This window comes from Apiospora marii (genome assembly GCF_038362585.1).
Source record: "Apiospora marii strain CBS 49790 chromosome Unknown utg000002l_segment0_segment0, whole genome shotgun sequence".
In the NCBI taxonomy this organism is placed as follows: domain Eukaryota; kingdom Fungi; phylum Ascomycota; class Sordariomycetes; order Amphisphaeriales; family Apiosporaceae; genus Apiospora; species Apiospora marii.
The window spans coordinates 1058808-1083658 of NW_027117373.1; the positions used below are offsets into that span (position 1 = coordinate 1058808).

Genomic DNA, 24851 nt, shown 5'->3' on the forward strand with positions numbered 1-24851 from the left:
AAAGTTTACTTACTTAATTGGCCGTTGAAGCCCTTGATTGGAAAAAAGCCCTATATGTTACGCTTAATACGGGCTTCCGGGCTCGTTCCTAGGACTTGCTCTTTGTAACTGACAATGGCAGAACTCCAGTGAGCACGTATGGTAAGCACCTAATGGCCAATATCACTTCAGCAACTGTAAGACTGACTGATGCCAAGGTAAGTACCGAGATATCATTTGGCATCCTTTTCTCGCTGTAACTACCTTGGCAGGTTCCATCCGATCTTGTAGCGGGATGACTCGTTCCAGCTGCAGCTAGTGTGAGTCGCCAAACCAAGGCCGCAAAGTATATCGAATCATCCGTGTCTGTGCTGTTGGCGGAGTATCACCTCCAGACATCAGATGGTGCAGTTGTACATCGTGGGCACCATGGCCAAGTCCGACATTCCGATGCCCCCGGGGACTTGGCCCAGCAGCATCGTGGCATACCTGACGGCGCGGCATTGAGTTCTCGGATGCATACATGCTTGATCCAAGAGATCGTCCCGCACACGTGGTAGCTCCTCCTTCTTTCTTGCTTTCCTCTTTCCGTCTTATTCGTATATTGGTATGACACGCCAGCGGATCGCTCCTGGTAAAAGATAGCACATGGTATCTGCCGCTACTATCTAGAGCAAGGCAAGTCCCAGACGTACTACACATTTCTGCGAGTAAAGACGCGCCTACTCCTCAGTCACTGACAATATACCACACTTCGCATGCTTAGCTATATCAAAGATGGCTTGTATTTGAGCTTGTGAAGCGGCTTGCCGTGAATGACCTGAATACGGCGTATACGGACGGGACACAGTAGAGGGCGCTAATGCTGACCTCAGCGGCTGACGCGAAGATACCAAATTGCTCTCCAGTTTCCAGCAACGCTTCTTCGGGAAGTTCTCGCTCACCATCAATCGAGTATTACCTGATTGTCTCATCGATAACTGAACCCAGCGCCCCTCCCATCACCATGCAGCTAATCCGAAGCGGCCTCAGCCTGACCGGCGTCGGCTACCAGCTCCTCATGCTGGGCCGGCGGCGGCAGGACCTCACGCCGGCGCAGTTCCGCGACCACTACGAGAACGTGCACATCCCGCTGATGCGGAACCTGACGGGCGACACGTTCCCGCTGTCGCACGAGCGCCACTACGTCATGCGCGATAACGACAGCACCAACGGCACCGACGGGACGTTCCCGGCGGCGGTGCTGGTCGGCACGTCCCCGGACGCCGTCGACTACGACGCCGTCGCCATCCTGACGTACCGGGACAAGGCCCACTTTGACGCCAACTGGGCCTTTTTCGAGGACCCCGAGACGAGCAGGATCATCGCGGCCGACGAAGCCAAGTTTTCGGAGTGGACCAGGGGCGTCTTCCTGCAGTGAATTGGACGGGAAAGACTCGTCGCTATGACTTCGAGGTGGATTTGGAGATGATTGGTCTAGCCGGCAAGGTGCTGTTACATCGAATTTGGGGGAGAATTGGGGAAAACCCAATTGCCATCCATGTACGACAATGCATTTGGTCGGCAGAACCCAGAGCCCCCGACTTGCCTCGGCGTGTCAAGGTCCCTTCCCCTCACTGCGATGCAGAACTTGGCAATGCGACCAGATACGCTTGTATATAAGGAAACCATGAATCTAGATGCGTCGTGCCTAATTCACAACCCCTAGTAGTAGAAAAGAAAAAGCTGCGCACGGAGTTGAGTCAAACACGATGTCTCGAATCTACAAGCACCGCGACCCGCACTTCGCCGACCTCGAGATCCCCGCGCTGGATCTCCTGACATTACTGTTCGGTCAGTAGCCGTAACCGCAGAAAACATACCAATAGTACCTATTTGTTAACGTGTGTTAACCGACAAAGACTCCCCCCACTCCCTCGCGCAAGACGACGCCATCACCCACGTCGAAGCCGCCAACCCGGCCAACCAGCTCACTAAAGCCGACCTCCGACGCCTCAGCGAGCAGATCGCCCACGGCCTCCGCACCCACTACGGCATCGGCGCCCACGGCCCCAGCCAGGACGTCGTCACCGTGATCGGGTACGGCCAGATCCTGCTGCCCGCCGTCTTTTACGGCGTCATTGCGGCGGGCGGCGTCTTCTCGGCCGCGAGCCCTTCTTCTACAGGTACGTACCGTGCCGCGGTTTCTTATTCTCTTGTGTAGCATCATCAGGGAATACAAGAGGGGAACTGCTAACGGCGATTATTGCTCATTGAGCAGTGGCGGAACTAGCCCGCCAGACCAGCCAGGCAAAGTCGGGCTTGGTCATCTGCGGCAGCGAGCACATCGACGTGGCCACGAAAGCCGCGGCCCAGTGCAACCTACCGGCCCGCAACGTATTGGCTCTAGATTCGACCTTGCGGAGCCTACACAGCGTAGCCGGACAGGTCGAGGTCATTTCCGGGTCGCGACTGTCGTGGGCCAGAATTACGGATCGGCAGACGCTCGGGGACAGCCTCATCGTCATCCTCTGGTCCAGCGGCACCACGGGGCTGCCCAAGGGCGTGATGTTGTCGCATCAGAACCTGGTGGCCGAGACGTTCATCACTTCGGTGTATAACCGACACTGGGTCCTGGAGCAGTCCAAAAAGGGGGTGGACATACCCCCCATTGAGTACCGCACTCTGGCGCACCTGCCTACGAGCCACATAGCCGGCCTCTGGGGGTACTTCGTTGGGGCGCTGTATGCTGGTGGTACAGTCTTCGTATGCTTCATCCCTCACTTGCTCACCGCCCACCTCCGTGTCCGCATCAGTGGTCGAATTGCTCTTCGCTAACTCTCTAACCAGTGGATGCGTAAGTATAGCTGGCCCGACCTGCTCCGGCACGCCAAGCAGTTCAAAATCACGGCGTTCTACACGGTCCCCTCCATCTACCTGCGCATGAGCAAAGCCCCCGAAGTAACAGACCAATTCTCCTGGCTCGCCGGCGCCGTAACAGGCGCGGCCCCCATGGACGGCCGACTCCAACAATCGGCGAACAAGAAGCTCGGGGCAGCGGCCGCAGCAGCTGCAGGAGCAGGAAGTCCCCAACAGCAGCCGCAGATGCTGGGCCAGACATGGGGCCTGAGCGAGACGACGGGCGCGGTGACGGCGGTCCCGGCCGGCGAGAGCGACGACACGGGCTCCATCGGCTCCATCCTGCCGACCGTCCAGCTCCGGCTCGTCGACGACGACTTTAGGGATATCGAGCCGGGCCGCGAGGGCGAGCTGGTCATCAGGGGCCCCGTCGTGACGCGCGGCTACTACGGGAACCCCGCGGCGACCCGGGACGCGTTCCGCGACGGGTGGTTCTGCTCTGGGGACATTGGCGTGATGCGGGACGGCAAGTTTTACGTCGTGGACAGGAAGAAGGTAGGCTGCAAACACTCACTCCCTTATCCCTCCCGCTATCAAACACCACCGACCTGCCAAGACGCAGTACGCACAACTGACAACGTCCGTAAACACCAGGAACTGCTCAAGTACAAGGGCCTGCAGGTGGCCCCCGCCCAGATCGAAGGCCTGCTCATCGAGCACCCGCTCATCAAGGAGGCCGCCGTGATCGGGCTGCCGGACCCGTCCGCGGGAGACTTGCCGTGCGCCTTCGTGGTGCCTGCCAAGGAGGCGGGAGGAGCCCTGACGGCCGCCGACGTCCAGAAGCACGTGGCGGACCGGCTGGCGCCCCATAACCAGCTGAGGGGCGGCGTGCTGTTTGTGGACGAGATACCCAAGAACGCGGTCGGCAAGCTCTTGAGGAGGGAGCTGCGGGAACGGGCGAAGAAGGAGCTGCAAGGGGGGACGGCACGAGCAGCCAAATTGTAGTTGACGACATCCTGTATGCACATTTACGAGTAATGAAATACGATGCTGTACTCATCCGCAAGGAAGAGGTGGCCTTGTAGCATGAAAGCCACAGTCATACCTTCAGGTGCGGGTCGGACCCCAACAAGCAATCGGGAAGCTTGACGAAACATTGCAACCACGTGCGGTGCCGGAGGACCAAGGCGTCAGGGCGACGTTGCGGAAGGAGGTGATCAAGTGGCTCGTGGAAACGGCGGACACAGTTCCGTGGTATAACGACCAGAGGAACCCATCGTCGGTGATGCTTGCGGATCCTCACGAGCAGTATGTGATGCGGGAGGAGAAATGCGAGGACTGCCCGCCGTATTGATAATCGGTAGATCAATTCAAGCGTGGAATGCCCGGAGGTTTTACATTGGCCTAAGACATGAACATCAAAAGGGAACCGAAAATCCTTTGTCAGATACAATCAAATATAGCATAATAAGGGATATACCTCTACTTTTATTATTTAAAAAGTATATTGTACAGAAATCTAGTAAGTAATTATTTTACTATTTCATTACTAAAGATTTTGGTATTGAACCACAAGCACGTCGCTTGGGAAATGTAACAGAAAATCCATGTACCTGGCACTGCCGCGCATGTAGTTTCTTCAACGGTACGCTACAGGCCCCCTTACCGTGAAATCTGCAGATCATCCCACCTGACAGGACCCATCTATTAGCACGCTCAGGTGCCCGCTTACAGCACACAACACGCACCCCCACTTTGCACCTTTTTACTACATGTAACCCAGCGAGCATCGCTTCACCTCGGTACTCTTTCAAGAGCCCGTCTGAGAGCCCATCTGACTCTCCCTACGAAATCATGTCAGCATCAACGCCATCTCCCCTGGTAACAGGCGCCATCGCAGCCGTAGCTGTTCCCGCAGCCCTGTACGTGCTGCACCACCTCGCCGGGCCCGGCAAACCCAAGCGAGCCGCCGCCCTGGCCCCAACGGAGGAGCGCGTGTGCATCCTCGGCGCCTCGAGCGGCCTGGGCCGCGACTTGGCCAAGAAGTACGCTGCGCGCGGCGCCAAGGTCTGCGTGATCGCCCGCCGTGCCGAGCTGATCGCGGCTCTGGCCCGGGAGTGCAACGGCGAGGGGGACCACCGGTGCATCGGCATCGCGGCGGACGCGGCCGTCGCCGAGGACATGGTGCAGGTCCGCGAGCGCATCCTCGAGGCCTGGGGCGGGCTCGACACCCTGCACATCTGCGCCGGCGTCTCGGCGCTGCAGCCCGTCATGGACCTGACGGGCGCCGCGCCCGGCGAGGACGCGACGGCCGCCGGCATCGAGAAGGTCGTCGAGATCACCGGGCGCGCGACGCAGGGGAACCTGGTTGGCCCTCTGGTCGCGGCGTTGACTTTTGTACGTTGTCATCACCCTCGTCATATACTTACTGTCCTACGTGTCGTGTCATGTCGTAGCAAGTAAAGGATGAACTAATCTCCCGACAACCTACCTCCCACAGATCCCCCTACTCCAGCGCACCTCGTCCCATCCCGCCATCCTCCTCGTCTCCTCGTTGGCGGCCATGGTCGGCGCCCCGACGCGCGCGCTGTACGGCGCGACCAAGGCGGCCTCGCTGCTGCTCTTCCAGTCGCTGGCCGTCGAGCACCCGCGCGTCGCCTTCACCTTCGTGCTGCCCGCGACCATCGAGGGCAACTTCCGCGCGTCCGCCGTCGACGCCGGCCCCGTCCGCGAGGCCGACCCCAACAAGACGGGCCTGCGCATCGGCTACGTCGCCGACCGCTGCGTCGCGGCCGTCGACCGGCGGACGACGGGCAACGTGTTCCTGCCCTTCTTCCCCAACTTTTTGGCGACGCTCATCTATACGCTGTGGCCGGGGTTCGTGGAGATGAAGGCGCGGAGGAAGTACAACTTTCAGGCGTCGTAGGACGGCTAGAGCAAAGGTTGGGCGATATCTATTCACGGCGACGACTATATGCACACTTGAACCACCGTACATCGCTTCTCTTATTTGAGCATTACTATTGCCGGGTTTGATTAGAGAGCGCTTTCTACACAGACTGAATGGATGGATGGCTCAAAATCCGCTATGTCCGAGGTGTACTCGGCTCCTCGAAGAAAGGGAAGGGGGTTGGTCACTGTGGATGACTTCAAGGCACACAAAACAAGGATAGTTCTGCCGGAGTGGAGAAGGGTATGGATTGCCTACGCCGTCGTCGTCATCGTGCTTATTCTCAACCGTTGGATGACAAATGCTGCAGTGCCACGACTTAGGCACAACTGCCTGGCCGTTGATTTGTCAGTCCCGTACGGGGCCGGGTAATGCGGAGAGAGAGGAAGGAAGGAAGAAAGGAAGGATCAATGCAGGTCAGCAAAGCAAGCACACATCACATCACTGCAGGAAACCAACCTGTCGCGAACCGGAAGTTATGGAACTGACGGAAATACAACCGTGGATGTCGCCATGAAAGTAGTACCCCGCACTGGTTGTTGCCTTATGCAGGCGTAGAGTATGTATTTAACGGCTATCGCATCATCGTCGCTCAGGGACCAATTCCCTCGATTGCTTCGCATCGCCCCCACACCCCGCAACTCCTTCCAATTAGCAGCAGCATCTAAGCGTTTCGTCACCATGGCCACCCCAGCACACAAGATCAAGCTGTACACCAACCACGGCTGCCCCTGTAAGCTTTTGAATAGATCCCAATTCGTGCATTTCTAACGTACTCGGGTGTAAAAAGGGGCCCACCGCGCCCACATCGCCCTAGCCGAGCTCAACGTCCCCTTCCAGGAGGAGATCATCGACCTCAGCGTCCCGCGCACGCGCGAGTACCTGGCCGTGAACCCGCGGGGCCTGGTGCCGTCGCTCGAATTCGACGGGCAGGTCATCACCGAGTCCGCCATCGTCGCCGCCTTCCTGGCCGACGCCTACCCGCAGGCGGGGCTGGTCCCGGCCTCGACCGACGCCGGGGGCCCCCTGGCCCGCGCGCGCATCGCCTTCTTCGTCGATACCTACTTTAGCAAGGCCGTCGGGCACGCGCAAAAGGCCGTCGCGGCCTACGCCGACGGCGAGGCGGCGCAGCGGCCGGCGCTGGATGATTTTGTCGGGGTCGTGGTCAAGGAGATTGAGCCGTTGCTTACGGATGCGGCGCCGTTCTTTGGGGGGAGTAGGAAGTTGACTTTGGCCGAGGTATGTTTCCATTACTCGGGGATCGTGGACCGTTCCTCCTTTTTCTTGGGTTTTTTTCCCTCGTCGTATTCCCTGCCTGTCTTTGCTTCGTCTCGTTCGTGACCGCCGTTGCTCACAACCCTTCTCCCCCTTTCTAGGTCCAGACGGGCTCCTTCCTGCTCCGCCTCTACGCCTACATCAAGCACGGCCTGGTCCCCGCCAGCCTCGAGACGGAGCTGGCCACCAAGGCGCCCAACTTCGACCGCTGGGCCAAGGCCACCATCGCGCACGAGAGTGTCACGTGCGTCTGGGACGAGGACAGGGTCATTGCGCATTCCAAGTACCGGTTTGGCAAGAAGTGAAACGACAGGGAAAGCAAGATATGAAAGGCGACGAGGAGGGGCCCGCTTTGATGCGATTAGTACTTACTTCGCCTAGCCATTTGAATTGGGAATCCATTATGTGCGCGCTTCGTTCCCGTGCTCGTTATTTTGTGATACGCTAGGTTGGAAATCTATACCCCATATACTTATAGATGACCCTTATATGTATAAGCCCCTAGAACGTAGAACCGCGGCCTAAGAGCTCGGCTGAAGTTGCAGTCATGCGGCGTGACTAAACCCATTTGCTTTGTCCATAAGTCTAGGGTCTCACCTCCCTACTACTAGTTGGCGTGGTGCAGGTGATTTGCTATAATAACTCGTTATAACATGTATAGACTCACTCTCTCTACATGAGAGTTAGGATCAGGTTACGAGGCTAACCCAGTCTCGAGTCTCGAAGCGTAAGGTGCATTGCGCCGACATGTTGCGAGGACTTGAATTCCCCGACGTCGACAACTACCAGACCTATACTCGGTTCCGCGCTCTGTTGGAAGGTTTTGGTCGAGGTGTCAAGCGGATGAGTTAATAGTTAGTGTGAAGAATTGACCGTAGGCATTGTCTTCGGTGACTCTATGCGCAGCCACTGGAACGCGACCGGGATAGTCCGTCCAAACGTTCAACTCTTTCACATACGACCATATCCTGCTGAATACTAGGGATCCCGTCCGCTCTCCCATATATAAGCAGCAGAGAGCCGAATTAGTACTAGGGTCGGTGACGACCTGGGAATCCTCGGTGTTGTATGTTTTGTCTTTTTGACTTTTTGCCCTCCATCAGCAAGGCGACGAGGACGTAGGTGGGACTTATGCCCGCAGGCGCCTTGAACGGAGGGAGGGTGAGAGCGGGCGTACAGGCGTACGGGGAGCCTGCCAGACCGTCTCTTAGGCGTGGCCGGTTCATAGAATACGGCACACACCTATACGACTGAGATTTCTCAAAGCCTTGCAGTTTAACCTCATGCCTAGGAGGGATATCACTAGACTTTGAAGCACCGGGCTTGGGTTGCCGTAAGAGCCCCCAGCAGTGCAAATGTTCCCTGGTTAAGTTGTATACCTAGTGAGATGTAATCATAGCTCATTTACGACCAATAATTATGGCCAATGTCAATTGAAACGCTCACGTGCGCTTCGTGAGAGGAGTAGATGTAAAGATAGTATCATATTCTAAAAGTTATAGTCTGATAAAACGATAGAACCATAGTATAGGTCATAAAGCGTAACGCTCGTCGTATGAAACTAGGAGATATGCGGGGCCTAGTTCAAGGCCTTTTGCGCCTTGTACTGGCCGGTCCGGCCCTGAGCGGCGTCGTAGAGGGCCTGGATGTCCTTCTTCCACTGGTCCACCTTCAGTCGCAGGATGCGTCGGTCGTAAGTCAAGACTAGACGGTCGCCAAGTCAGTATACAGTGCGCAGGCGAAGACGATAAGAGAAACAACAAAAAGAATTGGTTGATACTTACATCCATTGACTTCACCCTCCACGTCGGTCGTCTGGGTCCAGACGGCGCCGCTGCAGGCGTATCTCTCGATCTGCTCCTTGAGTTCTGTCAAGAGAATGTGGCCTCGGTAGTTGTAGGCCTCGAGATCTTCATCAATCTCATACGTCTGGTTGATGGCGTTGATGGCGTCCTGCACTTTCCAGAGGCTGGGCGAGACGGTATTGTCAGCATCGCCATGTCAAAAAAGAGAGGATGCAAGCTTTAGGAATGAGCCAGTGTCGGGACTTACTTTTCCGCAGAAACGTTGTGCCCAATGCCGCCAAACTCGCCCTGGATGGCAATGCGTTTGGGGTCGTGGGGGGTAGACTGGAGCGAATAGAAGGGTGAACCGCATTGCGGGTTGGCGTAATGATGGTTGTCGTGGAAGTCGCCGGCGCCGTGGTCGAACCAGCCCGAGGTTGCATCAACTAACCGGGTAGGATCCAGCTGCTTGGTGCGGTCGGCCAGGTTGAATTCCGGATAGTACCCATTGGTGATTTGACCCCACCCTTCGTTGTAAATGACCTAGAAATGAATTAGTCAGTAGGGATCTTTTATCGGAATGATTGGGAGGATTGAGGAATGCGTGTTCTCTCAGAAAAGACTGGAACATACCCAGGTGTAGATGCTGGGGTAGCTCTTGTGTTGGTCAATGAAGACTTCGAACTGTCGCTCAAACTCGGCCTGCTGGGCGGCGTCCGGCTTCCGGTCGCCGTCGACCATGGCCGGCATGTCCTGAATGACAAGCAGACCCATCTGGTCGCAGGCTTGGTAAAACAGAGCTGGCTCGACTTTGATCTGTATGATTGGATTGCCCAGTCAGTTTCTGGTCCCTGGAGTAGATCCCAGAGAATTAAAGATTGTCTTGTTCAACTTACATGTTTTCGCACCATGTTGAGACCCAGGCCCTTCAGCACCTCTAGATCGTAGACCATGGCTTCGCGACTCGGGGGAGTGTGGAGGCCGTCGGGCCAGTAGCCCTGGTCCAGAGTGCCAAAGTGGAAGAAGAACTTGCCGTTGATGAGCGGCCGTTGGATGCCATTGACTTCACCGACTGAGACCGTCCTGAAGCCGGTGTAGCTCGTCACTTCGTCATCCTTTTTGAGTCATAAATGTTAGCAGACTCCCCAAATGCACTGGATCAGATATGGATACTTACACCCAGCTTGATGCTCAGGTTATACAGGTTAGGTGAGTCGGGGGACCACAGCTCGGGCGAGTCGACCACGAACTCGATGGGGCTGTTGCCGGTGCCCTCGTGCGACATGATAGCCACTCCCTCTTTCCCGACGACCGAGACGCTGACTTTATCGTTGCCTCCCGATGTCGCGACCTGCATCTTGACTGTAAAACTGTTAGTTTAATCCAATAAGACTGACCGCACTGCTTTTCAGGAAGCAGGCCCTCTTTTGGAATTGCAGCGTACCCTTGCCATCCATATCTGCCGAGATATCCAGCTTCTGAATGTAGTTTTGCGGCACCGACTCCATCCACACCGTCTGCCAAATACCGCTGCACGCGCGGTAGAAGATGTGAGAGGGATTAACGCGCTGTTTACCCATGGGGATGTTGTAGCCCATGGAATCAGTTGGGTCAAAGACATGCACGTGCCTGCCACGAGGGAGGAGGTCAGCCAGAGTACACACAAACACGGATCCCCGGGAGAGGAGATGTCACTGGTTACGTACAGCGTGTTGGTGCCATTTGGACGGACAAGGTCGGTTATATCGAAGTTGAAGTGCCAGTAGCCACCCCTGTGGAACCCAGCTCTGCGGCCATTGACGAAGACCGTGGCTTCGTAGTCCACGGCCTCGAAATTAAGCATGACCCGGCGCCCCTTCTGGGTCCAGTCGCGTGGGACAGTAAAGTCCCGCGTTAACATGCCGTAAGTCACGTTAACATCCTGAACCCCTGAAAGCCCACTTTCCAAGCAAGACGGGACGAGCACGTCTGCCGCGTTCGCGAACGACTTTTCAGTAATTAGGTCAGCCAGCGGCACATTAAACGGGGTTTTATTTTTCTCTTTCTTCTAATCATGAGTTGATACCACTTGGGGGAACGGGTACTAACTTCATTGACGGGCGCCATGCGAGCCTCGACCGCCGAGGATCGCCTGTACTTCCAGATACCGTTGAGGTTCTGCCATTGCGGGCGCTGGAGCAGCGGCCGCGGGTACTCGGGCCACGGGTTCGTGCCGACCTTATAGGTCCACTCCGTGTCGAGAGGCGGCGTCTTTACTTGGTAGCCAAGCACCTGAGACGCCACGGCGAGCGCACCGAAGACGACTTGGCCAGAGATATGCATCTTGGTGTCGGGTTATCGGCAGGGCAGGGCCAGATAAGCTGTTGCTTACTCTTCTCCACTGGCTGTAGTCGGCAAGTTTGGGGAGCGGACTATGAGGGGGAAGGAGAGGAATAGATCCCAGAGTTGATATGAGAAGGTTTTTGAGGGCCCGTGACGCAGCGCCACCAGATGGGAGGCCGTCAAGGTCGCGGACATACGGCTCATGTTATATAGACGCCGGACTCACGCAGATCGGTCATTCTCGCACGAGGCTTGCTTGCCGATGTGTCCTAGCATCGCAGAACTCGCCAATGGTCGTCGAGCCGGTTTCCGACCTTCCTAATTCCGACAACATCCTCGTTACCTGGGAAGGACGTCGTACCCAAGGGCTGTCTGTCCACTAAGGCCAAGCAGGAAAACGAAAGAGCGGTGCAGTCAGGCTGCAGACGCGAGAGTGTATGCGTGGGTCAGTTGGTCAACTAGTGGCTCTGCAACTGGACATGACATCGATCCGGACGAGAGTACCGTAGTCTGGCAAGTCTAGCAGTGGGAAATGAGTAGTAGGAGCAAAGCCAAAGTACATCTGCTATTGTATGCCATGCCATGCTACGGATGGCGCCCGGATCCACGAAGAAGCTCCACCGGTGTAAGTATCCCTGGACTTGCATGGACAGCCAGACTTTGCGATCCAATAACGGAGGAACCAAGCAGCAAGGTATCTAAGCTGCAAAGAGTACCTTGGCGTTTCCGACTCATCTCGTTGGTGCAACGTAGTGGCTCAGCACGGGATTCGCTGGATAGGCATTGACTCTCCAAGATTGACTTACGGCGTCGCGTGCTAGGGATATCTGGAGTGATTGACGTAGGACATGGGGTGGCTAATGCAAGCAAGGTGACTAGCCAAGGCAGGCTAGAGATGTGACCGAATCACCGACTACCTAGCGGCCTGGGTATATACTCGACCACTCGCGACCTCGCGACCCAGCTCGAGGACGGCCTTTCGGCAATGCAGTGGATTTCTCTGGCTGCCATGATATCGCATGTAGCCTGCCGGACCGACTAACAAAAGCCCCCAGGAAAGAAAGAAGCCTCACTTGTGGCTCCCTGCTACCGGCCATGGCGTACGGGAATCTGTCTGCTAAGCCGGCTCCAAGCCTCGATCTCCATGTTAGCCCTACATCATCGATCCCGGGCCCTCGCCGTGTATGTGGCCAATAAAAGTAACACCATCAAGGTGAGGAAAACCGCAAAAGAGCACACCGCTCAATTGGGGGGAAAACAAAAACAACACAAAACAAACAAAACGAATCACGCCCGTTTTCGATAAATCTGCCCATCTCAATTTGCGCCTGGCCGTGCTCACCCTTCATCAAGTTGTGTGTGGCTGGGTGATTCAGCCAAGATATGATATCTCAATAGTAGGCAGCAGCATAATAAAACAGCACGGGTTGGCATTGGCGGCGTAACTTGTCACTTGTACCAAACATTGAAGGGGAGGCAGGAGGTTGTCTGCCAGCTTCCCGGGCTGTGCCGGGCTTGGGCCCTGGGCAAACGGCAGATGATCATCATTTTCTGGCGACTCAGCAGAAGAATGAGGAGAAAAACCGACAGAGATGGCCCGAGGGGAAGATGTCGGGTTTCCCGTCTGATGGGCCATGGCATCATGGAGGGTGTAAAGGAAAACCTGCTGGCACCAATGAGGGCCAATGTTTCATGCTGGAGAACATGTGGAGTTGGCAATCTAGAATGCCATCTGGCACATGTAGAATATGTGCTCCCTCGACCGGTTCGGCCAGTGAGAAGCGGTGGTCCAAAAATAATGACATGATGCTCATCACGGGGTCGACAAACGTTGGAAGGCCAAGGCCCGAGTCTGCCGTCATGAAATCCGGACTATCGAAGTGTGTCGGTTGTGTCTTGTTGGACGCTGCTTTTTTTTTCTTCCCCATCCCCCTTCTCCCACTTCGCTGCGGGGAAGCTGGAGGTGCAGAAGGCGATCTCCAAAGCAGCAGCTAGCCAGCTACGGAGACTTTGAACCTTGGCATGCACCCCTCCAAAGCCACCCGTCGCCTTAGGGGAGCTTAGGTCAACCAAGTCACCTAGCACAAGGCAAAATAACGTGTGTGTGCCCCAGGTGCCCCATGCCCCCAGCGGCCGGCCCCCCAACCGCCCCTCCCCCTCGGCCCCTCTTCAGCCAGTGCCGCGAGGGAAAGAAATGCGGGGTGGCTGCTGTACATAAGCTAAGAAAGAAAGCTGGACGCAAGGCTCGTGATGCCTGGCCGCCCGCATCCATCGTTTAACGCAATGTAAGGGCTGGTACCCCTCTTCGAATGCGACGGCCGTTGATCGTGTCTCGTGACGAGAGGCTCCTGCCTAGAAACGAAAGAATCAAATTCGGTTCTTCACGGGACCCCAACCTGTACACCCCCTTTCATTACAATGTAATGCAGAGCGCTGGCATCGTGACAAAGGTGACGAGCACATCATGGCGCGCGAGCCAAGGGGGTTGCCAAGCGGGAGTGTTTGACTCGATTCAACAAATTCCTCGAATCTCACTCGAGCGATCAAGGCTGCCGTCGGGATTGAGCGGTCAGTCCTTGGTTTTTCTTCGACAGTTTAATTCCACCCCTCTCTCGGCATTCCATTTTTAATTTCTGGGAACTTACACAAGCCATGTATGTCGCAGTGCTAGCATGTAGTCAGGTTAGTGCGTCCGTGGAACGGACGAGTCGAGTTGGCCGACACCTCGCATACCTACCCAACTACCAAGAACATGTAGCAGATGCATTGAGATGTTGTCACATATCTAATTGCACTTTTCTTTTTAGAGGCACTTGTGATATTGTGACTCGCGTTTGGAAGTACCCTCTCTTCTCTCATATATGATCGCGAAATTGGATCTTGGCCCAAATAACACACCCCAAAGAAAACATTCTGAGGTGGTTACCACATGGCCGCAGGCGCCGCATCTGCTGTCTGCCGTGCCCGCCCGAGTTGCACAGAGGGTAAAGTAGGCAAGTACCCGCCCTTGTGGGACCGGCCCCCTTCTCCAGTTCGGATCTTGCACTCAAAAACCCGCACCTGCGAGTCATGAAGAAACCAAGTCAAAAACAAAAAGGCTGAGCAAGGGATGCTACTAGCTTGACTAGAAGAAAAATAAGCAGGGCGAATCGTCGATGTATCTCTCATATCGGGAATACCTTGGTTCGCGGGGGATTTAGGGTGTGGTTCGTCCACGCTCCCTTGCTCCCTCCACTTGTTCGTTTCAAGCAACGGGCCGTCTTCCTTGGCCGATGGGAAAGGAACCCATGACTTTATTCAGGGGCCCAGGAACTGACCAGTTCGGATCAACCGTTCGCAGGGAAGAGAGCCATGTGTCATGGAGGAGTGAGGGAGATGGCCCCGAGAATGCTCGGTTAACCCACGAAGCTCTTCTCGGCTACCATCTCTAGATCGAGGCCCAAATCCACCCATGACGAAATATTCGCGGAATATTTCCAAGGTTGTATAAGCTGTGGTTCTCCTCGGCTCCCTCGAATGTCAGAGTATTATTGTGTGCTGTGTCAACGACCACCAGGAAGACCCCGGGTTCCCCTGTTCGGAAGCATCGTATACTGATCGGTACACCTAGCACCCAGCTGAATATCATGTGCCCGGCGTCGAGCAAATCCCAATGCACAAAGGATATATCACAGGCTTTTGTAAATCGCTCGATTAGGTTGTAATCTGATTTATATTGATATCCGCTCCAATAGCAATGTTTATAGCGCCCAGGCCACATGTTTCCCGTGACTCCTAAATCTCAAACCGCTTTCTATGCTTCGCGTCTAGTTTCCACGTCTACCGCCCGTGGACATCAGTGTAATCTTCTGTTTCTTCTTCTTTTTCCCACCGCCACCACCACCACCCGGGGTCGCACTGCCAGCACCGCTATTGCTGGGACCCGCACTGGACTCTTCGAGAGACAACGCCTCCATTTGCATGTCGAACTGAGCTTGCTCAAGAAGATGGTCTGCTTTCAGCCAGCCGTCATCCGCGGAGCTTTCTGAAACTGGCTCAAGACTGGGTGAAGCAGCAAGAACCCGTGTGCCCCATACCGTCTTGGACGTGGAAGGACTGGTAGAAATGTCGGCTAGCTGGTCAAAGCCAAGCCGCGGGTTGGGCGGTGTCGATCCTGGTGCCGGTGCCAAAGGCTGGAAGTCATCGATATTGACTGCTGGGCCCGACTCAATGGTGTCCACGTGGGCCTCGTCGAAATGTCTTCGAGCACTGCGGCCGATGGCTGCAGCTTCTTGGCGCTCAGCCTGAATACGTTCCCGCTCCTCTTGAGCTGATTTATCTCGGTGAGCTTTCCGGCGACGTTCTAAGTCGCCCGAGAACGCGTCGAGGACCTCAGATGGCACAATATCTGTCCAGTCACACTCCAGAAAACTAACCACACAGCCAAATGGTAAGTGACTGAGATACTTTGCGCGTTTTCGCATTGCGTCGTCAACCACGTGGCTGGCAGATACGTGTTCCACCCGCGGTAACAGAGTTGAAGGAAAGTTCGAGAAATCGCCAAACTGGGTCTTGAGGATGCGAATGTCTAACGGCGACAAGTATAGGTGAGGCGGAGCGGTATAGAAGAAGAACGTGGGCCCTCCTGCGGGTTGTTTGGCCAGCGTCTTTGGCAGCCCCTGAGGTAATGAGCCAGCGGCATCGTCGTCGCCAACCCCGTTCCTTTGCTCCCTTATCTTGTCCTTTGCTGTAGTGATGGCCCGTACTGCTTTGACTGTCCAGTCGCCATCTTCGGTGCCGAATTGATGCTCGTCTTCGTTTGCCTGTCTGCGCAGGTCTTCAACTTCACGATCATACTGTTCCGCCACGTAGTCGTTGGTTCCTTTCATGATGTGCGCATAATCCATAACATTTGCGGCAAAGTGCCATGGCACATCTTCGCCGATATTCATTACGTCCGGCCCACCTTCCCTGGGTAATGCCAAGGTCGAGCCCGTTTCTCTCATCATCAGACGTAGGACGACGTCTTCCCCAGGTCGAGGAAGGGGATTTTCTTGGCCAGCATAGAAACGAACGGGTCGAGTTTCGGCCAGTTTGAAGGAGTCTTCGCAAATAGGACACTTCTTCCATCGTGCCTCCTTTCTTGAGCTGGGTTCGTCTTCGCTTGTCGAATTCATGAATCGTAACAAACACGGAAAACAGAAAATGTGACCGCATCGCGCCATACGGGGTGCCACCGGTTCTGAGAGACAGATGGGACAGGATGTAGACTGGGATTCGGTCGAGGCCAGCACTTGGAGGACATCGGACCAGTCGACATGCTTGTTTGCGTCGCCGGCCTGCGCGGTGTAGTCGCCATCTGGCGAGACTATGAATCGGTAGTTGGCGTGAACAAATTTGGCCTTGTCGACGGGGTGGTAGCCGGACCCCGGACCCCAAGTCGCATGGCGGCGTGAAGATCTGCTATGACTATGTCCGTAGCCCTGGTCGTGAAAGGGCCTGGTGGAGAAGTTGAGTAGATGGGTGATAGATGTCTGGCCTCGTCGACTCGACGGATTACGGAATGCTCTCTGTGGCAAGGTCAGTCATAAAGCTAGATAGTGATTGCAGCACCCGAATGCGACAGCAACCCTCTCGTGGTAGCCAAAGGCCGAGAAAGCAGCAACTTCTTCTGGTTGCCGGAGACTAGGACCAGCTGCAGCGCAAAAGGCAGGCGAGATGCTCGGGCATCGCCACCTCTAACGTGCCACAGTAAGAGAACGGAGATGGCTTACAAGTTCAGCCATCGCATCGTCGTCATCCAGGCGACTGTCTCTCAATGGCCTCCTCTTCTCCCTGTGCTGTTTTCGGGCAGCTTGGCCCTTCCGAGGCACAGATGTTGAGGCGGATGGCGTGGACGATGCCGATCGTCGGGCGTTCGACTCGTGGCTCGGGGATGGCACGGAGACGGGTTGCGAAGGGGTATAGTTGAAGTTGGAACTCGATGCCGATAGGGACTTGCCTCCCAGATTGAGCGAACTCGAGTTCATGGTGACCTCGGAGGCAGTATGGCTATCGTCGTGTTTTTGTCCGGGAGACAATGGCGCTGGACCGAATCGGAGCCGCTGATAAGAGAAGAGCTGACTGATGTCACCGTCCCGTACCGATGGCGACACCCAAGTAACGTCGAAGTAACCGACCGAACTAAAACCACAAATCCGAAGCTTTCACAGTACAACAACAACAAAGAAGAAACCAGAGGATGAGAAGGAAAATATCAAAGCTAGATCGAAGTGGCAATTCAAGATGGATCACGAAGGGGTCCAGTAGATGGATGGACCCCAGAGGAGTTGTAATGAGGTAGGTAGAGGGGGGAGGAAGGCGAAGGAGTCACTCGCGGTCTGCCGGTCCAATGATTAATCGTGGCGGGGCAAAAAGAAGAGCTAACTTATCTGACGGTTCTGACCTGACCTGACCTGAACCCCAACCAGAACTGCCCCAACGGCCATTTTCACTGGCTGCTGCTGCACGTAAGCCTAAAAAGCTTCCCTCCCCAGGCCCACCTGCGCTCATGGCAGGCCTGTAAAAGCCGACAACTAACTGTAGGCATCTACGGACATAGTGAAAATGCAGTACTGGAAAGTCTGTACTGTTCGGGCTTTGTGACATTGGCATTCACAAGCAAGGTTGCAAACGCCCACCTAAATCTAGAAAAGAAGATGAACCAGACCAATTAAAAAGAAATGCCTATACTGTTCAGGTTTAAAAAGATAGAGAGAAATCTCAAAAAAAGAATTGTTTCGACGCGAGCAGGATTCGAACCTGCGCTCCCGAAGGAAATTGATGTCGGTACTTCGAGTCAATCACGTTAACCTATGGATAGTGGATTAGTAAGGACGTAGGTGCAATCGAGTTGAAATGTAAGAACATACCACTCCGTCATCGCGCCTTGATGAATTGTTGAAATTAGGGCCATTATCAATGGCTAAATTGTATGGAGGAAGCTGCCAGTACAACCCCGCCCAACCTATCTACATTCGTGTTGACCCCACCCTTCGATCTGGCTGGGCTGGATTTAAGAATGTCAATTAACTACCATACAGCCAAGATCATGTTATGATATTATTTGATTATTAGGTGCAGCAACTTGGCCTGGGGTGGGTGGCCTTGTTCTGGCGAACTGATGCCCGCGTTTGGTCGTACGAACACACGCTGGATACTGTTGTCCATCCCCGCGCCTGTTCGCCGATATATGACGCGGAGTGGCAGGGCCAATGACTTAGCAGAGCGAAGGCAATAGCTTCTACATTTGAGAGCGACTTCGTCTTGCCTGCTACTAGTCGATTAGGCGATCAAGCCTACGATTCATGGACAGTAATAAACAATTACAATAGTCAACTACAACCAAGTAATATAGCCCAAGTGAGGCGTAAGAAAAAGGCTCTCCGGGTAAGTAGTCGTAAAATAGAAGCTAAATCAAAACATCACAAATGCGGATATGCTACAAAATGCTACCTGCTATATGATCCAATCGAAACCCCCCTCTGAGAAACGTGTCGTGGAACGGAGCCCTATGATGACGACGGCGCAGACCCCCCAAGCACCTCGTCAGCCATCGCGCGGCCAGCCGCCCTACCCGTAAAGATGCAACCCCCCACAAAGGTACCCTCGAGCGAGCTATAGCCATGCACGCCGCCCCCACCAAAACCCGCGACCTCGCCCGCGGCATAGAGCCCGGGGAAGGTCTCCCCGTTCTCGCGCATGACGTTGCTGTTGAGGTTCGTCTCGAGCCCGCCGAGCGTCTTGCGCGTCAGCAGGTTCATGCGCACGGCAATCAGCGGGCCGTACCGCTTGTCCAGCAGCCGGTGCGGCGGCGTGACCCGGCTCATCTTGTCGGGGAAGTAGAGGCGGGCGTTGCGGATCATCATGACCTGGGCGTCCTTGCAGTACGCGTTGTCGATCTGGCTGTCGCGCGCCTCCACCACTTCGCGGATCTGGTCGTAATCGAGCGGGGGACCGTCGCTCTGCTTGGCCAGCTCGTTCATGCCGGCCACCAAGTCCTCCAGGTTGTCGCGCACCACGAAGTCCTCGCCGTGCTTCTGGAAGTCTTGCACGTGGACGGTCCCTTTCTTGCCGAATATGCGCGTGAGAAGCTGCCAGAGACTCTTGTTGGTGATGTCCGAGTTTTGCTCCGAGCCGGACAAGGCAAATTCGCGTGCGATAATGCTTTGGTTCAACACGAACCATGTATAATCGTAGCCAGTACTGCAGATATGCTTCAGTGTCCCCAGCGTATCAGAGCCTGGGTAGAGAAACGGCGGCAGGCGCTTTCCAGTTGCATCTAGCCAAAGTGAAGACGGAGCCGGTAGGACTCGGATACCGTGACCTGGCCAAATGGGGTTCCAGTTCGTCAGTCCTTCAGTGTAATGCCACATCCTATCACGGTTAACAACGTTCCCGCCAACCTTCTCGGTGATTCCAAGCATGCGGCCATCGACGTGCGCAGGGACTCCGATGACGAATTTCTCGGGCACACGGGGCCCAAGGCGATCTTTGGGCCATGCAGCCTTGACGGCTTCGACATTGCCACCGATGCCACCGGACGAGACTAGTATGGCTGAGCCATATATCTCGAATTGGTCCACCACCTTTCTGGACGTCTTGACGCCCCTCATCGCGTCATCCGGCTCCAGAACGCTGCCCCGGACGCCGATGGCCCGCCCCGCGTCGTCGACAATAAGTTCATCTACCTGGTGCCTGAACTTGAAATCGATGATGCCCTTCTTGGCTGCCTCCTTGACAGGCTCGGCAAAGACGCGCACGACCTCCGGGCCAGTGCCCCAGGTGATGTGGAAGCGGGGCACGGAATTGCCGTGGGACTCGGCAGAGCCCGCACCCCGCTCGGCCCAGGCAACGTTAGCCATGAAGCCCAGCCCGCGCGCCTTGACGTAGGACTCCATCTCGTCGGTAGCGAAGTCGACGAAGGCCTCGGCCCACTTGCGCGGCCAGAAGTCGTCCTTGTCGCGGTCGAAGCGGGCCGAACTAAGCCAGTCGCGCATAGCCAGCTCGCGGCAGTCCTTAATGCCCATGCGGCGCTGCTCGGTCGAGTCGACGACGAAAATGCCGCCGAGCGACCAGAAGGCCTGCCCGCCGAGGTTGCCCTCGTTCTCTTGGTCGAGGATGAGGGTGGGCACCTTGCGCTCGGCGAGCTCAAAGGCGGCGACCAGGCCGGCTAGGCCGCCGCCGACAATGATGACGGGCTTCTGCTGCTTTGTCTGATCATCCAAGGCCATTTTTTGAGATATGTTTTGAAAATAGCGTTAACTTGATAAGTATCACTACACGCTGATGCAAACGGAAGGAAGGACCGGCTGAGCATAATCTTTGGCATGTAATGCGGGGAGCCGCGGCTTCGCGGCGTAGTCATCCCATACAGGGTACACATTTTACTCAGCCCCAGCTGGGTGGTATTTGGGTTGCACAAAGACCAGTACCAGGCATACGACTTTACTGCATACCGCGGCTGCCTTGGGGTTAAGGTTTGTGTTCATGTGACAGGCAGTCGAACGAATGATTCGATACGAGATCCTGCGACCAGCTACAGCCGGCAGCTACGTTGCTAAGAAGGTGCCATTCTGCGACAAAGGAACCTCAGCTCAGCAGTGCCAAGAGAGGGTATGAATACTTTTGCAACTGCCCGCAAATTAAGAATTGTGGAAATTTGTAATTTGGTCAGGGACAAGGGAACATGAAGTAGGCGTAATTGGTCAATGAGGAAAGTAGATAGATGCAAATGAGAACCTCGAGTTCTCTGGTTTCCTGAATCGCGGGGCCCCGGGATGACCCACCATCCCACTAGCATGGGACTGATGCTACATCTCACAGCGCAAGCGGTTGCAGCTTAGGGGTTAGTCGTCACTTGGAGCTCACTGCCAGCATTCTCATCGCAGCATCCACCTCCTTGATCCGTTGAATCGTGACAGAACCCGGCAATTCTCATCTTGAAGACACTGCCGAATGCTGAATGAACTTGTTGTCGTTGACTATTTTAGTATGAATCCCATAGATGTCCCAAGTCATGACGCTATAATGAGGTCACCATTTTACATAGCGCAACGGCTTTTGGTTGTTCATCACGGGAAGAGCGCTCGCTGAACACATTACTTAGAAGATCTTGGCTCAGCCTTTAGAAACTGCGAATTGTATTCTCGCTGTAATATCTCATCATATACCAATTCTACAGCAGTACCAAGAACAACAACCTCCAAAACCGCCACAATGCTCTTCGTCCGTCAAATCCTCCGCACGTCCACCCGGGTCACCGTCCCCAACGTCGCCGCTCTCCAACGAACCCCTGGATCCCTCCGCCTGGCCTCGACGACTGGCGGCACAAGTACGGATCTGAGATCGGAGAAGACGAACCCTGCTCAGAACCAGAAGCCAGACGAAAACCGACAGGGCAACAATACCTCAGAACAGCAATCAAGCCAGCAGAACACGAGTGGAAATGGAGACAAGACTGGATCTAGCAAAGGGAAGCAGTGAGAAACATGTTTCCATTCAAGATCAAGAGAGAATAAGTCATAAAAGTTGCATTGGAAGCGAAGCAGAATGTACCTACAGTTGTCCGCCATCCAGTATCATCTGATACGGCTTGGGATTACACTGTATAATAAGGATTACTCGTTGTTTAAAAAGCCACCTTTATTAGTTCATCTCGTTTAATATAACAGCAACGATCTTGTTCGTGTTCTCGATGGCTTGTGGTACTGTAAAATGATAATTCACGTTTCGCCAAACTTGCTCCAGCCCAAAAGCCGCGACGGCCAAAGCCTGTACATTTACATCTTCAACTACACCATCTAAAAACACACATAAACTTCTGTGGCCGTATCGAAACGAAACCGACTCTAACGTTGATCTGTCTACCTGTTCATCCCTACCTACATAATCCCCCCCTCAAGAATGCCCCTGAATAGCCTTTGGCAGATACGGCTCCCCCAGCCAGGCGTCCTCCTCGTCGGTGAGCACCACCTCGCGCGCCCGCAGGACCTCGTCCATGCGCTGGACGCTGTTGACGCCGACGATGGCCGCGCACACGCGCCGGCCCAGCCACGCCAGCGCGACCTGGCTCATGACGGCCCCGTGGTCCCGCGCCACCTGCTGGACCCGCGCGATGATCTCGCGGTCCGCGTCGCTGGACCCGTGCCCGAAGCGCGCCGAGCGCGCGGTCCGGTCCGCCATCTCGAGGGGGCGGGCCAGGTAGCCCTCGGCTAGGGGGGACCACTGCGGTTGTTGCGTCGGTGTTAGCCGCGGTTCTTTCAATCCTACCGCACACGGGCATGGAAGGAAGGGGAGAGAGAGGGGTAGAAGGCTTCCTTACCGACAACATGCCGACCCCGGTCCGCTGGCAGAACTTGACCATCTCGCGCTCCTCCTCGCGGTAGAGCAGGTTGTAGTGGTGCTGCATGGCGACGATCTTGGTCCAGCCGCGCAGCTCGGCGACGCACTGCAGCTGGGCCAGCTCAAAGGCCCACATGGACGAGGCGGCGAGGTAGCGCACCTTGCCGCTGGCCACCAGCCCATGCAGCGTGCCCATGGTCTCCTCGATGGGCGTGTCGGGGTCCCAGCGGTGGATGTGCAGGACGTCGATGTAGGTCGACTGCAGCCGCTCCAGCGACTGGTCCACCGCGCTCAGAATGGCCATCCGTGAGAGGCCTGGAGAAGAAGCGGATACCGGTCAATCAACTGCTTTTACTGACTTACCCCCTTCGTGTTTGACAGGGGACCGACTGGGAGAGAACGTGGGACTGCTCGACTTACCATACTGGTTCACGTAGTCTTTGCTCTTCTGGACGGACTCGTCTAGGAAGGCGACAAAGTCGCTCGAGTCGCCGTGCTCCGTATCCGCCAGGATCCGCCCGACCTTGGTCATGAGGACCAACTTGCGCCGCGGGATGTTGAAGTCCTTGATGACGCGTCCGATTATGGCCTCGGTCTGGCCGTTGCTGTACGCATTGGCGGTGTCTTTATTGCAGTCAGTCAGTCAGTCAGTCAGTCGATGAAACCCAGTCTGAATGGGGGAGGGGTTCATTCCGTGCCCCCATAACCCACCCCAGGTATTGATGCCTCTGGTGTAGGCGGCGTAGAGGATCTTCCGTGCCTACTTCCTAGTCAGTCGGGAGGGTGTTCGTCGTAGTACCGCGAGGGGGAAGACACTGTACCTCTTCCTCATCCATGGCCCAGTTCATCCATCGCGAGTCCCCCAGCCCAAGTGTACCCAATATGGGATTGGAGACGATCAATCCGCTGGACCCGACTCTTCGGTATTCTACCTTGGTGGCGGCAATTGACTGTGCCAGGGCAGCAGGCACCGCCTTTGATTCGAATACTGGGCGGTGTTGGGTGTGATGCTCCTCCGGCTTGATGCCATTCTTTAGGATGTGCCCATTGACGATCGAACCCATATTAGAAACCGAAGTCATCGAATCACTGATAAATTCCTCGTCTTGGCTAGGGGTACAGATCTGCGATACTAACTGTCCATGTATATGGCAAAGTCTTATTCGACTAGAGTATCCGACTGTACTCTAGGCTGATCCGAGCATCGCCTCATATTCGGACCAAAGATCCCTATAATCTGTCAATTTGAGCGATGCAAGACACACGCGTGCCTAACACCACCTGTAACCATTCAGCAATGGGTGGCTGAGACCGGTGGATAGGCAAGGAAGCACGAAATACGTCTTAGAACACACCCACAACGGAAATCGAATGCCGTTCATTGCATCAGCCCTGGTCCGACGATAGGGTCAGCAGAGTTGAACTTCTCCAGTCACTCTTGCTCAACAACCGCATGGCCGTGGCATTCTTGAAAATATGTAGAAGGTTGGCTACTTGCTAGAATACCCAGCGTTTTTCTTATAAGGTGATGCCACCGATTTGACCATAACAATGCCTCCCAGGCGCCGTGTTATGCAACCTTGCTTGGTCGGCGATTATCGAGGATGAAAGGAGGTATGATCGTCGTGTCTCAGCCCCTGAAGTATTTTTGCTTCTTCTATATCTGAGTTTGTTAGCGGAGAATCAAAATCTGAACCTTACAGATTAGATCCTGTTGATCTGGTACCACTACCCAGGAAACCACGCGAGACACCCGGAGCCAGTTTCAGCACGATTCACTTAAGCCATTTGATGTGCAAGATTTACAACCTCGCATATGAAGACACAACACCGCCACCAATCTTGTGCCCTCAGGCTTCACCCAGCATCCAAACGTCACGATGCGTGTGCTGTCTGAGGGCCCTGTGGGAGAACGGAGTCCGCAGCCTGAACATGTCATAGATAGATCAGATAGACCAGCCCACTTTGAGACAGGCGTCTTTATCAGCGAGACAGGAAGAGACGCGGGCGCATTCAGTCCTTCAAGTGCTTTTCGGGGGCGCTCCATGTATCTCATATCACGAAGACATTAGGGGAGCCGCGAGGAATCGTCTCGTAGGAAAGTCTGCTTTAGCAACACATATTTCAAAAAAGCAAGATGTGATTACGGGACTTGTCGGTTGAGGCGTATCTTGGCGAACCATCGAGCGAATTGTCGACCACACCTTCTTGCGTTCGTTCCGGCGTCTGAACTCACTTGCGTGAGCTCCACATTTGATGGCGACCGAATCACTACTTGCCTAGGGAAGGTTCGGTAAGAGCTCGGCTTTCGGGAGGGAAGTAGTGCACTCGCCGGCGTTGAG

At 55.2% G+C, this 24851-nt stretch overlaps 9 protein-coding genes across 9 annotated transcripts; 5 read left to right on the plus strand and 4 right to left on the minus strand.

Moving 5' to 3' along the window:
- Nucleotides 1-985: 985 nt before the first annotated feature.
- On the plus strand, nucleotides 986-1399 carry PG985_002037 (EthD domain-containing protein; the record flags this gene model as incomplete). The annotated part of the gene is made up of 1 exon (XM_066821806.1): nucleotides 986-1399. The coding sequence occupies one exon, from the start codon at nucleotides 986-988 to the stop codon at nucleotides 1397-1399; it is 414 nt and encodes a 137-aa protein (XP_066689238.1).
- A 331-nt stretch (nucleotides 1400-1730) lies between these two features.
- Nucleotides 1731-3822, plus strand: PG985_002038 (uncharacterized protein; the record flags this gene model as incomplete). The annotated part of the gene is made up of 4 exons (XM_066821807.1): nucleotides 1731-1812; nucleotides 1881-2144; nucleotides 2240-2724; nucleotides 2809-3822. 4 exons carry the CDS (start codon nucleotides 1731-1733, stop codon nucleotides 3820-3822), a joined length of 1845 nt encoding a protein of 614 aa, XP_066689239.1.
- An 849-nt stretch (nucleotides 3823-4671) lies between these two features.
- On the plus strand, nucleotides 4672-5743 carry PG985_002039 (uncharacterized protein; the record flags this gene model as incomplete). Its single annotated transcript, XM_066821808.1, has 2 exons — nucleotides 4672-5214; nucleotides 5318-5743. The coding sequence occupies 2 exons, from the start codon at nucleotides 4672-4674 to the stop codon at nucleotides 5741-5743; spliced, it is 969 nt and encodes a 322-aa protein (XP_066689240.1).
- Nucleotides 5744-6448: 705 nt separating this feature from the next.
- On the plus strand, nucleotides 6449-7347 carry PG985_002040 (uncharacterized protein; the record flags this gene model as incomplete). The annotated part of the gene is made up of 3 exons (XM_066821809.1): nucleotides 6449-6500; nucleotides 6558-7006; nucleotides 7144-7347. The coding sequence occupies 3 exons, from the start codon at nucleotides 6449-6451 to the stop codon at nucleotides 7345-7347; spliced, it is 705 nt and encodes a 234-aa protein (XP_066689241.1).
- A 1274-nt stretch (nucleotides 7348-8621) lies between these two features.
- Nucleotides 8622-11148, minus strand: PG985_002041 (uncharacterized protein; the record flags this gene model as incomplete). The annotated part of the gene is made up of 9 exons (XM_066821810.1): nucleotides 8622-8746; nucleotides 8827-9011; nucleotides 9095-9369; nucleotides 9460-9642; nucleotides 9723-9941; nucleotides 10004-10188; nucleotides 10271-10455; nucleotides 10533-10813; nucleotides 10915-11148. The coding sequence occupies 9 exons, from the start codon at nucleotides 11146-11148 to the stop codon at nucleotides 8622-8624; spliced, it is 1872 nt and encodes a 623-aa protein (XP_066689242.1).
- Nucleotides 11149-14954: 3806 nt separating this feature from the next.
- PG985_002042 (uncharacterized protein) lies at nucleotides 14955-17156 on the minus strand (the record flags this gene model as incomplete). Its single annotated transcript, XM_066821811.1, has 2 exons — nucleotides 14955-16697; nucleotides 16902-17156. The coding sequence occupies 2 exons, from the start codon at nucleotides 17154-17156 to the stop codon at nucleotides 14955-14957; spliced, it is 1998 nt and encodes a 665-aa protein (XP_066689243.1).
- A 1521-nt stretch (nucleotides 17157-18677) lies between these two features.
- On the minus strand, nucleotides 18678-20399 carry PG985_002043 (FAD binding domain-containing protein; the record flags this gene model as incomplete). Its single annotated transcript, XM_066821812.1, has 1 exon — nucleotides 18678-20399. The coding sequence occupies one exon, from the start codon at nucleotides 20397-20399 to the stop codon at nucleotides 18678-18680; it is 1722 nt and encodes a 573-aa protein (XP_066689244.1).
- Nucleotides 20400-21384: 985 nt separating this feature from the next.
- Nucleotides 21385-21651, plus strand: PG985_002044 (uncharacterized protein; the record flags this gene model as incomplete). Its single annotated transcript, XM_066821813.1, has 1 exon — nucleotides 21385-21651. The coding sequence occupies one exon, from the start codon at nucleotides 21385-21387 to the stop codon at nucleotides 21649-21651; it is 267 nt and encodes an 88-aa protein (XP_066689245.1).
- A 414-nt stretch (nucleotides 21652-22065) lies between these two features.
- Nucleotides 22066-23573, minus strand: PG985_002045 (NADP-dependent oxidoreductase domain-containing protein; the record flags this gene model as incomplete). Its single annotated transcript, XM_066821814.1, has 5 exons — nucleotides 22066-22392; nucleotides 22490-22824; nucleotides 22873-23133; nucleotides 23221-23269; nucleotides 23331-23573. The coding sequence occupies 5 exons, from the start codon at nucleotides 23571-23573 to the stop codon at nucleotides 22066-22068; spliced, it is 1215 nt and encodes a 404-aa protein (XP_066689246.1).
- Nucleotides 23574-24851: the final 1278 nt, after the last annotated feature.